The 18,133-nt window shown below is 42.6% G+C and overlaps 1 protein-coding gene across 1 annotated transcript in view; it reads right to left on the reverse strand.

Moving 5' to 3' along the window:
- The window catches only part of LOC115176887 (myotubularin-related protein 11-like), a 34,218-nt gene that overhangs the window by 7,846 nt on the left and 8,239 nt on the right, over window positions 1-18,133 (reverse strand). The window contains exons 3-10 of the mRNA XM_029737244.1: window positions 14,556-14,692; window positions 14,245-14,314; window positions 13,913-14,052; window positions 3,508-3,592; window positions 2,297-2,444; window positions 2,003-2,090; window positions 1,017-1,105; window positions 531-655 (exon numbers count right to left, since the gene is read on the reverse strand). Of these exons, the coding sequence (XP_029593104.1) occupies window positions 531-655; window positions 1,017-1,105; window positions 2,003-2,090; window positions 2,297-2,444; window positions 3,508-3,592; window positions 13,913-14,052; window positions 14,245-14,314; window positions 14,556-14,692 (882 nt within the window). The remainder of the gene's footprint in view (window positions 1-530; window positions 656-1,016; window positions 1,106-2,002; window positions 2,091-2,296; window positions 2,445-3,507; window positions 3,593-13,912; window positions 14,053-14,244; window positions 14,315-14,555; window positions 14,693-18,133) is intronic.

Genomic DNA, 18,133 nt, shown 5'->3' on the forward strand with positions numbered 1-18,133 from the left:
TGTACACTTATATGAGGGGGTATACATTGATTAATTGGGGATTTTGTCTTGAATCCAAATCCGTAATTTCAGGAGGTAAATTGGTGTCTGGGGTCTTGTCATCTGGATGTGATCTCTACTAACCTACCATCTCTGTCTCAGTAGCATTGTAATGGGAAGCACATGGAAATAGATTAACACCACTTTATGTCCTCTATAAAATCTGCATGCCCACTGTCCCTCAGGGCTAGAGTGCTCCTCCAGAGATGCGGTGTAAAACCTGTGCTAAAGCGAATTCATTTGTCAACAAATAAAAAAGATGGCACGGGTGACGCAAGGGGAGGGCTTTTTCCAATGAAACTGGCAACCCCACTCAAATGTCACTGGTTACAGGCCATCATGTGAAACGGAAACGGAATACACTCCTATGTTTAAATGCACTGTAGCAACATTTTGACCAACATTTTATCCAATGTGGGTCTTTATCAGATACATTAAAACACAGACTAATACACTTGACTTTCCAAAAGGTGCAGAAGGTTTGTACTGACCTCCTAGACACAGAGCCCGTAGGCGGGTGTGTGCCAGCTGTATGTCTGTAGGTGAAGGCATCTCGTCTCCCAGCTCCACCACCACACATAGAGACTGGCCCCCAAACAGGATCAACTCCAGGTTCCTACAGTAACACCCCACAGGACAGACAGACAGGGAGCTCTTAGCATTATTCTCTGTGATTAGACATGTCACATTCCATTACTTTGTAACCATAGCCCAGGGCTAGTAAACTGTCTTTGCCCCAGGCTAAGCGCTGTCTCAGACATGCACTAGGAATAGCATTTCACAAAAGCCTGCTAACCTGTCCCATCTCAAGACTGGCCGGGTAACATGTACATGATTACAGCTTGGTTTTGACTTAAACATTCTGCTGTGAAGCAATAGCCTTTGCCATAAAAGCAATCAACAACAGTATGACTATGTTCATCTCTCTCTATCTTCCTCTGTCTCTCACACACACACACACACACACACACACACACCTGATGTCATCCTTCTCATGGTAGATGTTGTTCTGGAAGCTGGCCATCCGTAGCAGGTCACTGCCCCGAGGATGTCGCCAACACCAGCGCTGGAGGACAACAGTCACACAGATTTAGACACAACGTGGTCTCAATAGTAATGGTTTTTGGATATGTTCTGAAATCCCTGTATGAGTTCTTAGTGACCAGGGCATGAGATTTTTACTGAGTTTTCTGACCTGACTGATATTGAGGGGTCATATTATGAGTGGTAAAGTTCTACTTACAGGAATGACTGATATTGATGAGTGGTAGAGTTCTACTTACAGGAATGACTGATATTGATGAGTGGTAGAGTTCTACTTACAGGAATGACTGATATTGATGAGTGGTAGAGTTCTACTTACAGGAATGACTGATATTGATGAGTGGTAGAGTTCTACTTACAGGAATGACTGATATTGATGAGTGGTAAAGTTCTACTTACAGGAATCACTGATATTGATGAGTGGTAGAGTTCTACTTACAGGAATGACTGATATTGATGAGTGGTAGAGTTCTACTTACAGGAATGACTGATATTGATGAGTGGTAGAGTTCTACTTACAGGAATGACTGATATTGATGAGTGGTAGAGTTCTACTTACAGGAATGACTGATATTGATGAGTGGTAGAGTTCTACTTACAGGAATGACTGATATTGATGAGTGGTAGAGTTCTACTTACAGGAATGACTGATATTGATGAGTGGTAGAGTTCTACTTACAGGAATGACTGATATTGATGAGTGGTAGAGTTCTACTTACAGGAATGACTGATATTGATGAGTGGTAGAGTTCTACTTACAGGAATGACTGATATTGATGAGTGGTAGAGTTCTACTTACAGGAATGACTGATATTGATGAGTGGTAGAGTTCTACTTACAGGAATGACTGATATTGATGAGTGGTAAAGTTCTACTTACAGGAATGACTGATATTGATGAGTGGTAAAGTTCTACTTACAGGAATGCGTCCCTCGTTGAAGTGGGCAAAGGTCTTCTTCAGCTCAGTGTCTAGAACTTTCTGAGGGACCACGTTGAACTTGGGCAGACTGACATGAAATAGGATAAAATTACATTAACCATTGCAAGTTTAATGGGCATTTGGGCAAGGACACTGACTTTACACTAGGAGCACAGTGTGCGCAGGCTTCTGTTCCAGCCCAACACTAACAGGACCAGAGTGGGCAACTATATAATATATTTTCCACTAATAAAGTTCCAAACAGGTTAACCAGATGGTGGGTGTAGAGGCTACCTGGTGGACATCTCAAAGCGGTCATTGACAGAGCTGACCCTCCAGCCGCAGGCCCCGGTCCTCTCCAGCTCCTGCTCCCAGTCCGAAGAGCTATCAAACCAGTTCATGTGGGAGTCACGCCTACGGTTGCTTAGGAACTGCTTCATCTCTGGGGGGGAAGAGAGAGGGGGTGGTGGAGAGATTTAACTTTCCTTGAGAAAAGCCACACTGAAACATTGGTTATGCTGATTTGATGTGTATCACCATTAATACATTTTTATATCACACTTAAAGCTGCATTATGTAACTTTTTAGGCAACCTGACCAAATTCACATAGAAATGTGTGTTATAGATCTGTCATTCTCATTAAAAGCAAGTCTAACAAACGGTATATCTGTTTTATGTGTGCTATTTCTATGGTTCCCGTTCTTAAGTTTAGTTTTTGGGTCTTTTACTTTCGGTTTTGTGCACCAGCTTCAAACAGCTGAAAATACTATATTTTTGCTTATGGAAAATATATTTCACAGCGGTTTACATGGTACAATATTTTCTACACTATACTTGCTTGTTTTGTCAGTACTGGCAGGTTCATTAAATACTACCCGCAAAACACCAGTCTCAACGTAAACAATGAAGAGGCAACTCAGGGATGCTTGCCTTCTAGGCAGAGTTCCTCTGTCCAGTGTCTGTGTTATTTTGCCCATCTTAATCTTTTATTTTTATTGGCCAGTCTGAGATACGGCTTTTTCTTTGCAACTCGGCCTAGAAGGCCAGCATCCCGGAGTCGCCTCTTCATTGTTGAAAGGGTCCAACCTTTTCCAACCTTTTTACCATTTAATACCAAAAAAATACAGTAATTCAGTTTCTAACTTGTCTGTCTAACAAACCCCTCTAATGCTTTCAATATGTGAAGAGCTTCAGTGCACTGTATTAAAAACAGTATGTTCTTTCTTTTTTTGGGGGGGGGGGGAGAATACCTGTAAGCTTGAGATCTTATCAAGGGCCTGCATGCAATAGCAATTATTTCCAGCCCCATAACCCTTCAGACAAAAACAGATGTGTGTGTGTGTGTGTGTGTGTATTTGTTTGTGTGTGGATGTATGAATGACTCATAATGAAACGATTCCAAGTATCCGTATGACCTTTAAAATACTTTAGTTCTTTGTACTCAGAATGTAAGCTCGTCAATGTGACTTTTTTAATAAAGTATTCCAGCGTGTGTGTGACTCACCAACACTCCCCAGGGCTGCGTTCTGGAAGGAGAGGACAGTCCCTGGCTTCAGAGGCTGGTAGGTCTTGGCAATGGTGTACGTTATCTGAGGAGGAGGAACAAGACTCAGTCTGCTGATCAGCATGACAAAGTGCATTGGCTTTCAAAATGGAGGGAGACCCTGTATGCATGATCACAATGACCTACAAGACACATCAGGTTCTCTACTCACAGGATACATGCTGCATAATAGCCATTTGAAACTCAAATCACAACCGTCTGAAGTCAACCTTCAAATAAGAAGACGCTGGGCATGCTACATGGTAATTATTATATAGGTGCTAAATATGCTTTGATGGTAATTTTGTATTTAATCACAAGGTCTCATTATACTAAAATATACACACACTTGCTGACAGAGTACAGTGAATTTGGAAGTATTCAGATCCCTTGACTTTTTCCACATTTTGTTACGTTACAGCTTTATTCTAAAATTGATTAAATGAAATGTTTTCCTCATCAATCTACACACACTACCCTATAATAACAAAGGGAAATCTATCTATATCTCATACATATATATCTATAAAACTAAATAAAAACGTATTTACATAAGTATTCAGACCCTTTGCTATGAGACTCGAAGTTGAGCTCAGGTGCATCCTGTTTCTATTGATCATCCTTGAGATGTTTCTACCACTTGATTGGAGTCCACCTGTGTTAAATTCAATTGATTGGACATGATTTGGAAAGGCATACACCTGTCTATATAAGGTCCCACAGTTGACAGAGCATGTCAGAGCAAAAACCAAGCCATGAGGTCAAAGGAATTGCCTGAGGAGCTCCGAGACAGGATTGTGTCAAGGCACAGATCTGAGGAAGGGTACCAAAATATTTCTGCAGCATTGAAGGTCCCCAAGAACACAGTGACCTCCATCATTCTTAAATGGAAAAAGTTTGGAACCACCAAGACTCTTCATAGAGCTGGCCTCTCAGCCAAACTGAGTAATCGGGAGAGAAGGGCCTTGGTCAGGGATGTGACCAAGAAGCCGATGATCACTCTGACAGAGCTCCAGAGTTCGTCTGTGGAGATGGGAGAACCTTCCAGAAGGAAAACCATCTCTGCAGCACTCAACCAATCAGGCCTTTATGGTAGAGTGGCCAGACGGAAGCCACTCCTCAGTAAAAGGCACATGACAGCCCCTTGGAGTTTGCCAAAAGGCACCTAAAGGGCTCTCAGACCATGAGACAGAAGATTCTCTGTTCTGATTAAACTAAGATTGAACTCTTTGGTCTAAATGCCAAGCGTCACATTTGGAGGAAATCTGGCACCATCCCTACGGTGAAGCATGGTGGTGGCAGCATCATGCTGTGGAGATGTTTTTCAGCGGCAGGGACTGGGAGACTTGTCAGGATTGAGGGAAAGGTGAATGGAGCAAAGTATAGAGAGTTGGGAACTGGGTTTCTCCAAGCTCTGATGCACCCAAACTTGCTAACTGCCTGGTACTCAGCACTTGATTGTCCCTCTAATTACTCTGACATCAATGTAAATGTAATCGAAAATCTAATCAAACACTTCATGAGAGCCCATGAGCTTATGTTTATGCAATTGCATGAGAAAACAGGGTGATGGCCTCTATTAAAAAGAGGAGGATCCCATCAGCTTTCTATAGGCTAGGCCTACTATATTTATTTCTCAACTTTCCTAATATGAAGCACATTGCTTCTCTTTACAACAGGAGTATAGCCTACCTAACTGGCATGAAAATTAACTGTGGGAAAAGCGGCTCCCTTCGCTATTTAAGTGCATTGATTACATGTATTTTTTCCCCTGTCACTGTTTTGAGACAGGTACAGGATAATGGTCCATTCTAAATCAAAACAAATTTCACACATATATGTAAAGACAAGATTAAAATCAAGAATAGTCTGATGGGTGACAATATTAGCCAATAATATCACTTGTGAATTATATATTATCACTTGTGAATGATGCCCAGCTTAAGGCAAGTGTAACGTGTGCACTGAGAGTTGGGAAGCAAGTTCAGGGAATGAGTGTTTTTTTGTAACAGTATTTTTATTGGAGTTTCACAATTTTCACCCATATTAAGAGATACAACAACAAAGACAAGGCAAAAAAAACAGCACTCGCTTACACATATCCGTATGTATGCACGCACGTACACACACACACACCCACCGTTTCCCTCTCCCCGCTTCTCTCACCCCCTCCCCCCCATTGCATCTCTCAATACATACATTTTAAACAAACAAACAGAAAAAAATAACAATAAAGACATAATAAATAAATAAAATAAAAAGCTCAGTTTAAACCAAGAAGTTGAGTTCCCCACACGGACCGTACAGTGTAATTCTGGAATACATAGATCACCATTCTAAGAGAATCCTTGCAGCATAATAGCTGATACTTCAGGTTCTAGGTAATTTAGGTAAGGTTCCCATACTTTGTAGAACTGATCTGTCTTAGAGTGCAATGTACATGTCAGATATTCCAGCGGCACCCATTCAAATAGTATCTTATGCCAATCTTTAATAGAGGGAACCTTCTCACTAATCCACTGTAAAAGTATGTTTTTCCTCGCTGCGAAGGTGAGGATGTTGTAAAGCCTCCTCTTACCCACCGAAGTTACATGCCTACTAGGGAGACCTAACAGTAGAGAAACTGGGTCCAATTCTAGATCGACCCCTAGGATCTTTTCAATCTCTTGCAGAACACCAGACCAATATCTTTGTATTTTGGGACATGACCATAAACAATGTGTTAGGGCGCCTGTATCAGTTTTACATTTGAGACACTGAGGAGAGGAGGAAGCGGGGCTAAATGCATGTCTGCGATTTGTGGATATATGCAATCTGTGTATTATTCTTAATTGAATTGCTCTAGTACGATTACATATGGATATTGTTTTTGCATATTTCCAAATGTCCTCCCACATCTCTTCGTCAATGGTAACAGACAGTTCTTTCTCCCACACTTGTTTCACCCTCTGTGTGTCGACAGCGGAAAAGGACCTTAAAGCATCATAAAACAGACTTAGACATTTTCCTTTGTGGGGAAAAAAGCATTCTTTCAATGACGGACATATCAGGGTTACCAATTAAGGTGGTGCTCTTCAGATTATAGTGTCTTACTTGTAGGAAACGGAAAAAGTCCTGCTTTGGGAGTTGATATTTCTCGACCATCTGCTCAAATGACAATAAAATCTTATCCGCAAATAAGTCATTTAGTCTGCGTATGCCCTTATTAAGCCAAACGTTAAAGCCAGCATCCAGCAATCTTGGGACAAAATCTGGGTTGTTAAGAATTGGGGTAAGAGCAGAGGTTAGTTTGGACCTTCCCAGGAAACGTTGAACTGACCTCCATACTTTGAGTGTGTTAAGTGTAATGGGGTTGTTACAGCGATCTTTTACAGACTTGAAACTTGAGAAAAACAAAAGATCCTGTAAAGGGTATTTTGAAAGAGAAGTCTCAATGTCTAACCAAATAGAGGAGTCATCGTTTGTGATCCAGTCTGAGATATAACATAGGTGGGCACACCACTGATAGAACCTGATATTGGGTAGATCCAAGCCACCCATAGAATTTGGCAGCTGTAATATTGCCATCTTAAGTCTTGGCTTGCGTTTACTCCATATAAAGGAACTTAGCCATCGATTTACATCCTTTATTACCTTATTGGAGAGTAATACTGGGATCATTTGGATTGGGTAAAGTAGCCTAGGTAAAATGTTCATTTTCAAGAGGGATATTCTACCCAACCATGAAATCGGAAGAGAGTTCTAGCGCTCCAGATCCTGTCTTATTGTGTCAAACAAGGGAACAAAATTGGCTTTGTACATTTGTTGGAATTTAGGAGTTACAAATATACCCAGATACGTAAAACCTGAGGGAGACCATTTAAAAGGGAAGGGGGAGAAGTGTTAGGTACAGAGTGAAGGTTACCAAGTGGCATAGCCTCTGATTTAGTTAGGTTAATCTTGTAGCCTGAGAATTCGCTGAATAACTCAATAATGTTAATCAGAGATGTGATTGAAGTCTCGGGATTAGAAATAAATATCAGGACATCATCAGCATACAAGCTTATTTTATGGTGAACATCACCAATGAGCAGCCCCTGTATAGCAGGCGTTACCCTGATGGCCTCGGCCAGTGGTTCCATAACAAGTGCAAATAGGAGGGGGGACAGAGGACAGCCCTGTCTGGTACCTCTGTGTATAGAGAAGCTATTTGACCGTAGTCCATTAGTAAGGACAGCAGCCTGAAAGTTGTCCCCCAGACCGAATTTATTTAGAGCAAAGAATAGGTAAGACCACTCCACACGATCAAATGCTTTCTCAGCATCTAGGGAGAGCACAAGACCATCCATAGCACTTTGTTGGTAGACTTCAATTACATTAAGGAGCCTTCTGACATTGTTACATGACCTACGTCCCTTAATGAAGCCAGTTTGGTCTCCTTTCACAATTAGTGGCAGTGAGTCCTCTAATCTTGTGGCTAGAATTTTAGAAAGCAATTTTCTATCCACATTCAGAAGGGAAATTGGCCTGTACGAGGAACAGGACTCCGGACATTTTCCCTTTTTGAGAATAAGTGATATGTTGGCTTCTCGCAGCGTTTGGGGGAGCTGGTCATTTGAAAATGAGTGGTTAAACATATCACGCAATGGCTCAAGGATCAGGCCATGGAACTCTTTATAGAACTCACTACAAAACCCGTCCGGTCCTGGGGCCTTACCATTTTGCAGGTTCTTAATTGCGGACATTATCTCTTCCTCAGTAATAGGGGCATTAAGGATAGACTTCTGTTCTTCGGAGATAGTAGGGAGCTCAATCTTAGAAAATAAGTTCTCCATTAACTTGGGTGCGTCATTTGGCAGTTCTGAGGCGTAAAGATTTGCATAAAATGTCTTAAATGAGTCATTTATCAATTTATTTTCATATAAATGATTGCCATCAGAATCAGTAATAGCCGCAATTGACTGTGAGTCAGCTCTCTTTTTAGCTAGGTACGCCAAGTACTTTCCTGGCTTATCGCCATGTTCATATAGCTTTTGCTTGACGAATCTAATTTTCTTTTCAGCGTCCTGTGTTAGGAGGGAGTCCAGCGTTGATCTAATGACTGATATTTCCTTTAATAGGGCAGGAGTGGGAGTTTTAATGTAGTCCTTCTCTTTAGTTCCCAATTCACCCTCTAGTGTTTTTTGCTTTTCACGCTTTTTCCGCCTCTTAGTGGCTGCGTATGACATAATCAGACCCCTGGCGTACGCCTTACAGGTTTCCCAAAGGAGTGAGGGGTTATCTGTTGATTGAGAGTTAATAGAGAAAAATGCTTTAAACTCTGTAATAAAATATGATGTGAATGTATGGTCTTTAAGAATGGTTGTATTCAACCTCCAAATGTCTTGACTGATTGAATGCCCCGTTGAGTTTTATGTCCAGGATCACCTCTGCATGATCAGATATGACTATGCTTCCTATCCTAGCGGCTAAAACAGACTGCAGCGACGTCCTGGGCATAAAAAAGTAATCTATTCTAGTCTGACATCCATGAGGTGCAGAGAAAAAAGTGAACTCTGTTGGAGGGATGAAAAGCTCTCCAAACATCAGCATACCCCAGATCATCACAAATGGCTGTAAGTGACTTAGCTTGAGGAGAGAGTGAGGCTATACCACTGGGAAGCTTATCAATAAGGGGGTTCAACAAACAATTAAAATCCCCTCCGACCACTGCAGTGTCTGAGTTTAATTCTGAAAAGTCTAGAAATACCTTAGTGAGGAAGTCAGGGGGGAAGTAAATATTCATTATGGAAATGCTCTGCCCTTGTAAAGTACCATTAATTATAACAAAGCGACCCAATTTATCTTTCACACACTTCAAGACCTTAAGTGGTAGGTTCTTTATCACAAGAATTGCTACACCTCTACTTCTGGATGTAAATGATGAAAAAAACACTTGACCAAACCCCCCTTGTTGTAATTTCAGATGCTCCTTATCATTCAAATGGGTTTCTTGTAACAGGGCAATATCAATATTTTATTTTTTCAAAAAGGATAGTATCTTCTTCCTTTTAATGGGGTTATGGCTCCCTCTAATGTTCCATGTACATACACGTAGTCTGTTACCTGCCATTGCGCTTTGACCATTCAATATCCAGACTGAATCCTACTGTAAAAATGGGGTGGTACCTTTTTCCATGTGTTGAACTCTCCTCTATCTCACTGAGCGTAAACAAACGATATGAACCCTGAACTTGAACTATACAAAACCCAAAAAATAAACATGTAAAAATCCAAAAGGGGGTTTTCCCACTAGCTAACATGCAGGGGATTTCAACTTTCCAATGTAGACTCTTAAGTCCGCATTGCCACTCAATAGCCTCATCCTTTATATATGTGGAAATTAAAATCAATAGAAGAAGATTGAGGCTCTTCCACCTAAAACCAAGCCTGGGCACCAATATAGGTTCACACATATCTCAGTCTGAGCTACGGCGGAAGTTACTTTAGCAAGAAAAATAATACCGATACGAATATTACTGAACAGGAGCACATGAGAACTTACATCACTGTTTCATGATCAGATTCAAAATAAAATAAGACGTTATCCTATGCTGCGGAGGTGCAGCTTAAGGTTATTTACCCGAGAGAGTCAATAAACGCAGCAGCCTCTTCAGATGTGTAGAGTTTTTTAGGCGATCCGTTGACCATTATCTTCAATGTGGCCGGGTACAGCAGTGCGTAGTCGATCTTCATTCTCTTGAGTCGAGCCTTCACCTCATCAAACGCTTTGCGCCTTCGTACAACCGCTGTGGAATAATCATTGAAGAATGAGACCTTTTGGACCTTTACGTTGACTACCGTCAGAACCGATGTTTCTAGCCGCATCCATGACGCGCTGCTTGTCGGTAAAGTTGTGGAACTTTATAACCACTGGTCGTGGGCGCTGATTGGGACCGGGTATCGGTGCTTGAGAGCGATGTGCTCTGTCTAGCTTCACACGACCAGCCTTAGTGTCCATTTGTAGGTAGCCAGGGATCCATTCCTCAAAAAAATTTACTGAACGTGACCCTTCAGAATTTTCCGGGAGTCCCACAACACGGATATTGCATCTGCGTCCTCGATTATCCAAGTCGTCAATGTGCTCCGCCATTTCGCGCACCTGCTTCTCAAGTGCTTTTATCTTAGTGTCCATGGATGTAGTTGAAGTTTCCACAGTAGCAATTCTTCCTTCCGCCTCATCAACACGTTTGACAACCCTCTGTAGTTCAGCTGAATGGCCTGCTATTGCTTCCAGGACCATTCTTATCTTAACATCGATCACTTTAGTAATGTTATCTGTCATCCTTTGAATCACCAGGTCCATTGTGCCTGGATCCGCAATGTTGTTAGATTCGCTAACGTTAGCTAGCTCCTCCTGCACCTCTACAGGGATGCCGGTTTTGGTCGACTTCTTAGTAGCTCTGTTGGGCATGTTGTCGGAGATTTTTGAGAAATAGTCGCCAAGACTCATTGTAGGGTAACTTATTTAGCCAATTCTACCACTTTTTCAAGCTAGGAGATTAATGTAAGAATATAAATTTACGAATACCGCGTGAGCTCGCTGAAACACCGTGTTCTCTCTACGGCGCCATTTTGTTCCCCTGGAATGAGTGTTTTAATAAATAAACATACTCCAAAACACGAACAATGCACAGACATGAAACTGAAACAGAAACAATGACACCTATCGAAGGAACCATAGGGAACGTAATCAGGGAAGTGATGGAGTCCAGGTGAGTCTGACGACACGGAGGTGTGCGCCATAATGAGCAGCCTAGTGACCTAGAGGCCGGAGAGGGAGCACGTGACAGTACCCCCTCCGTAACGTGTGGCTCCAGCCGCAGGACGCTGACCTAAATGACAATCCCGGGGATCAGGAACGGACCAGTCACCTCTGCTGAGGTACGGGAAACCTGGCACATGGCGACCTAGAGCGCCGGACAGAGAGCATACGTGACGGTAGCCCTCCCCGGCGCGTTCGGCTCCAGCCGCAGGACGCCAACCAAAGGGACGATCCCGGGGATCAGGAGCGGACCGGTCACCCCTGCTGATGCGTGGGAACTTGTCGCCGGCTGGGACACAGGAACCTGACAGACTGGTGATCCGGCTGAGGCATGAGAGCCTGACGAGCCGGTAGAAGCAGGGGAGCCTGAGTCCTGGTGAGTCTGATGACACACAGGTGCACGTAATGATGGTGACAGGTGTGCGCCATAATGAGCAGCCTGGTGACCTAGAGGCCGGAGAGGGAGCAGGTGACAGCAAGAAACAAAGCCTTTTTTTCCCAACTTTTTCAAATCATAGTCACACATGTAGCTTAGCCCATAGGCCTATATGTTCTGAAAAGGTTTGTGCCAAATAACATCTTAAAATTAAGCACATTAATCCGCTTTACAAAGGGTGTAGAGCCTAACTGGCATACATAAGCAGCTAGTGAGTTTCAAGTTTGGGGAAGATAATTTTCACCATAAAAATGCACCTTTATAATAAAAGCATTACATGCATAATCACATTTGCGGTGACTTTTGATAATGGTGTTTTCCCACTAATGGAACATTCGCGCTTATAGCCTACTGCCATGTGCACATTTCTGTGCTTATAAATAATAGTTTATCAACATTTTAAGCTAAACGTTCTGATCTGTTGCATCAGCCTCATTGATGCTAGTGGTTGTATTAATTTGGGATCTATCGCATCCCACAACAGTCCCAGACTATGTTTGGAATATTTATTTCTCTCAGAATAGAATAGGTCAACTTTTGTACTATGAGGGATAGTAGATTGACATAGGCTAGTGTTTTTGCTGTTCGTTAGGCCTACTCATCTTGTAGGCTGACGAAACGTAAATGTGGACAGTTCTTCCAATATCTTCAATATGGAACTCGGAATTGGATAAGAACGCCCGCAGTTGCGTCCCCGTTGTGTCTGTCTTCACTTGTAGCCTGTGAGGAAGACCCGATCATGTGATGAGAGAAATGTGAGTGAGGTGCTACGAAGCTCGCAGCACTCAGAGAGAAGGGGATTAGAATTATTATATTTAGCCCAAGAGCACAACGGCCACTGGCTGTAAAAGGCATGGATTTCTTTAGGGGGCATTACGGCCACACAAAGGGGATGCCGCTGGGAAATTCTAGGCATTATCAAGTGCTTGTCAAATTGAATGAGAGACTGATGAAGTGTGTACAGCCTGAGCAAAAAACAAAGCCGAGCTCATGCTTTTCAAGCAACTTTTTAAAAATCATCATTAGAGTCGAGTCAGGTAGGCTTACAATTAATACAATTTCTAAATATATAGCCCAACATTTGTAGAACAACTGAAGTTAAATTAACAACTCTAAATTAGGCATATAGGAGTACCAATTTCTTTGTTAACCGCTCAACACAGAATAGCCGCATGTGCGCACTTCCTCAAATAGTTTGGAGAAAATATCCTTTCTATTTTATTCAGCTTTGTTCAATTGTATTCTTCATACTATAAATTAATATAAAATAATGGCACGGAATTCTAAGCAAATCTTGTCTGCTAAATGAACTAGCGTAGCCCACAGCCATATGGCATAGCCAGATCAGAACCTAACATAAGGACATACATGGATTTATTGTGAAGGTGTAGGCTATATTACATGGATTTATTAGACTTTATAAAATGTAGATGTTCCAAAAGTCTGTATCAGTGGCTTATAGGCTATGTGTGGAAGCCAGGAGTTGCTAAATGTGTTTATGTTAATTAACAGTAAATTACCGTGAAACCGGCAGTTATTTGCTTGACAATCACCGGATGACTAAATTGCGTGACCTCCACAGTGCAGAGCGCTCAGGACTTCAGACTGGGGTGAAGGTTCACCTTCCAACAGGACAGCGACCCTAGTCACACAGCCAAGACAACACAGGAGTAGCTTCGGGACAGTCTCTGAATGTCCTTGAGTGGCCCAGCCAGAGCCCGGACTTGAACCCGATCAAACATCTCTTGAAAGACCTGAAAATAGCTGTGCAGCGATGCTCCCCATCCAACCTGACAGAGCTTGAGAGGATCTGCAGAGAAGAATGGGAGAAACTCCCCCAATACAGGTGCCAAGCTTGTAGCGTCATACCCAAGAATACCCGAGACTGTAATCGCTGCCAAAGGTGCTTCAACACAGTACTGAGTAAAGGGTCTGAATACTTATGTAAATGTGATATTTCCATTTTAAAAACATGGTTTTGCTTCGTCAATTCAGGGTATTGTGTGTAGATTGATGAGGAGTTTTAGAATAAGGCTGTAACGTAACAAAATGTGGAAAAAGTCAAGGGGTCTGAATACTTTCTGAATGAACTGTATACACGCCAGCACTCACGCATGCACACACACACACGCAGACACACACACTACCTCCACAGCCTGTGTGTCGGGGGTGAGGCGGTCGAAGAGGAAGCAGAGAACACGCAGGTCCCGGCAGTACAACACCAGCTCCTCAGGAGTGAACTTCAGAGAGGAGCTAGCCGTCACCAGCTTGGTCCGGGATGGGCCCACTGCAGCACAGAGGTTACACAACCATCTTACAGTCAAAGCCAGGTACACAGAACACACTATACCACTGATGGTTCACAGCTTCCTGTGTCAAGCCCAGACTTGAATTGGGTTTAGGATATTACGATTGTTTCTCATAGAACAAAGGACTTTGGGACCACTACAGCCTAGTAGAGTTGTAGAAGAAGCCTTACCAGCTACAACCTTCTCAATGGAGGCCAGGGCCACGTCATGATCCCCCAGGAGCACAGGGTCTGCGTTGTCCTACATACGGAGTGTTAGAGGGATGGTTCAAATATAGGTCAGTTTGTCTGATCAGGATTTTTTTTACACCAATGAATGGATGGTCTGAAAACATTCTATATGATGTTGTTGATTGTGATGATGATGATTATGCCCACAAGCCTTCTTCTAGCAATAACAGGGCATCATTACTATTTTCCTACTACAATACCAGGTGAGCTGTCCTTCAACAGTCCATACTCAGAGCTAGTCCAGCACTCACGTCAGGTTTGGGGCTGTCCTGAGGCACAAAGGCCACTCTGAAGTGGGTACAGAAGAGAGTGCCAGACAGCCATCCGCCCCCCTCCTTGGCAGTTAGCTTCTTCCTCACCAACACAGCACTCTGCAGCACACACTCTCCTGGGGAACACAGACAGGGGGTTTAGGCTGGAGCTTACTGAATAGAATAGAACAGAACAACTTTATTGTCCACAGAGTGTTTTAAATGTGCTTGATATTGAAAACAATAAAAAAAGTAGACAATTTTAGAACATCATGAGAGTTTCATCGTCAAGACTGAGGTAAAGTGATAAATTGTGCAAAATACCAGAATGATTGTGTGTTTGAGGGAAGGGAGATGGTAACGTTGAGTGTTATGTATAACAGAAATGTGAATGAAAGTCAACTTCAGCATGGAGTTTATCAAGGGTCTGGGAGGTGCTATTTTCTCAGCTATGTCAGCCACTGAACGATTGAGTCAAACAGATGTAGTTGTCTGGCATCCGGGTCCAGCTTGGCATTCGCCTCATATTTCCCATCACATAATGAAATACGGTGTGTGCAACGAATGTGATGACAGTTCTACTGTACATAACATTTAGCTATGTTGTAAATAACAGCCCTTACATATAAGACCTCTCTCATGTACTTTGATCCGCAATCACAATTCATCAGCTTGTGATAAACTCAAAATCACTGAAAGAGGGTTTCAGAAAAAGGAACTCGGACACTCATTTTCTCTCTAAGACGGCACGCAGCATTCAACTCTCTTTTGTCCTTCCAGACTGAATTAGTATCTATTTCTTTACCTTCATACAAATATTTTAGCTCAGTCTGTCTACGTATCTATCAGTCTGTATCAAAATGGCAGCTGCTAATGTCTCAGTAGAGAAGGACCAGTTCTCCTGTCCGATCAGGTCTGGATCTACTGAAAGATCCAGTGACAATTGCCTGGGGACACAGCTACTGCAAGGACTGTATTGAGCGCTACTGTTGATCAGGATTATGAGAACGGGGTCTACAGCAGCCCCCAGTGCAGACAGACCTTTATCCCCAAGGCATTTTCTAAACAGAAATACCATCCTGGCTGATATGGTGGAGAAACTTAACGGAGAATTCCAAAGTGTTTTCTTTTATGCTAGACCCAGAGATATGCAGTGTGACGTCTGCTCGGGGAGAAATCGCAAAGCGGATACTTCCTGTCTGGTGTGTATGGTCAGCTACTGTAGGACTGCCCTCCAGCATCACTATGAATCTTCTGCATCTAAGATGTACACGCTAGTCAAAGCCTTATCAAAACTGCAGGAGAAGGTTTGCTATCGTCATAACAAACTGCTGGGCGATTTCTGCGAAGAACAGCAATGTTTCTGTTATCTGCGTAGATGAACATAAAGGCCATGATACAGTCTCAGCTGCAGCAGAAAGGAGTGTGAAAGAGGTTCGGGTGAAAATGCGGTAGAAACATTCCAACTGAAGAGAAAAGACATGGGAGATAGAACAGCTCAGAGAAGCTATGGCGTCACTCAAGAGCTCTGCACAGGCAGCAGCAGAGGACAGTGAGAGGATGTTTACTGAGCCGATCCACTCCATTGAGAGAAGGTGCTCTGAGGTGAAGGAGTCGATCAGAGTCCAGGAGAAGCCTGAAGTGAGTCGGGCTGAACTGCTCCTGAAGCGACTGGAGCAGGAGGTGGGTACGCTCTGGATGAGAGAAGCTGAGCTGGAACAGCTCTCACAAAATATCAAATCTATTTCCTTCAGATGTACAAAGAACATTGTAACCCTGTCTCTGAAGATTTGCTGTGGTTTTGGGGCGGTGAGGAAATCAGTCACTGAACTCAAGAAAAAGTTGAAGAACTACTAGAAGGGAGGGGTGGTAATAATACCATGGCAGTGAAAGCTGTCCAAACGCTAGTGCTACACAAACATATTTAAAGCAAGTGAGGAATCATTCCGTCATCGCAATTGTTGATATCAGTGCAAACATTGTCGCGAATACAAAAAGCAGCATGATAACAGAGGCATGTCTGTGTCAATGAATTAATTGTCCTATTTAGATTAACAAACAGTCCCCTGCCTTTTCTCACTGTGGTGTTTTGGCCTTAAATGAAGCCGCTTGTATCAACGCCAGTCATATACTATGCCATCTCATTCTCCAACTTTTTCTCATCAATATACTGTACTTATGTATCCTCATTACACTTCAAGATGCATTTTCCAATCCAAATGCATGACTTCCCTTCTGGGCAGGATGTATTGGTGCATATTTACAGCGCCTTTTTTATGTCAATAAAACGTGCAACTTAACCTGCTCTTGTCCAGTCCCATGGGATACAGGGCCAATATATTTTCCAGATTGATACAGCTTGGGCTCAACAGCTATCAATTTTAGTCTATTACCATGTTACTACGCCATAAATGTGTTTAAATGCTTTGTTGGGAATAATGAATTTATGCAACATATTTTGAAATGTTTGTAATATTTTATTCATGCTTGAAAATAAAAATTGGATTCCAGAACTCTAGAATAAAGCTTCCAAAAACAAGCCCATTCACCATACTCTCACATCTAAGCACACTGAGCACACAGACACACCTTCTTTCACACAGCAGTGAGACAGCACATTTGTAATGCTCTCTCCCAGCAAAACAAAGCCTTTGCCAGCTAGACTTGGGTTTCCATGGCAACAGAGTCCAGGAGAGTGTAGAGGGGGAAAATTGCCTTTTTGTCTCTTGCAAGGGAAGTGTTAGGCCAGACACCATCATGGTGGAGAGAATGTTTTAATTTTCAGTTTTTAGAACAACAAAAAGGATTTGGTGGGTTGTTAACAGGGCTGAATTCCTTCAAAACTAATTTTAAGGAACAACTGAATTCCTTCAAAATAACGTTTAAGGAAAACAAAAAAGCAAGTCAAAAACATAACCGCACAAAGCATGCCATTTTTAGTACAGCTCAACCTCCTCAGATTAGACCTCAAACTCGGTTAAGAGAAGATTTTCAGGGATACCGAATTGCATAAAAAGAGAATAACAGGAAATCTTAATTTAACACATCAAATGCTTGTTTATCCTATAAGAAAGAGAAGTGTGGTTGTAATCACGGTCATCACAGCTAACACTCCAATACTTTGCCCATTGCGCAAGATTAACACCAAAGCCTGGCAAAAGCTACAAAGAAATCTTCAAAAGGGTCCCTCAGCGAAGCCACAAGATCTTTGGGGTGTGTGAGCTGAAGACTGGAATCAAGCAAGGCACTGTGATTAGGCTATGTTTACGCCGACTTCGGTCTCACGGCGCCGGATCAAAGTCACAAACCCTCAGCACAAGTATTCCCTTTCTAAAGCCCCGGACATATAGCTACGAATTCAATTCTTGAACCAGGCTCCCTATGGACAATTTAGGTTTTAAACACAACTGGGCCCTTGTTTCCAGGATTGCCTGTTACTCTGTGGCCAATCGGGCTCAGCGGGATTTGCGTGCTCCTTTTAACGGCTCCCCGGGTGCAACAGTGCTGAAGACATTTCTCAGGCATTGTGGCTCACAGATGTGAGAGAGGGGACAGGAAGTGTCTGTTTCTGGTTTGAG

This window comes from Salmo trutta, chromosome 37 (genome assembly GCF_901001165.1).
Source record: "Salmo trutta chromosome 37, fSalTru1.1, whole genome shotgun sequence".
Classification (NCBI taxonomy): domain Eukaryota; kingdom Metazoa; phylum Chordata; class Actinopteri; order Salmoniformes; family Salmonidae; genus Salmo; species Salmo trutta.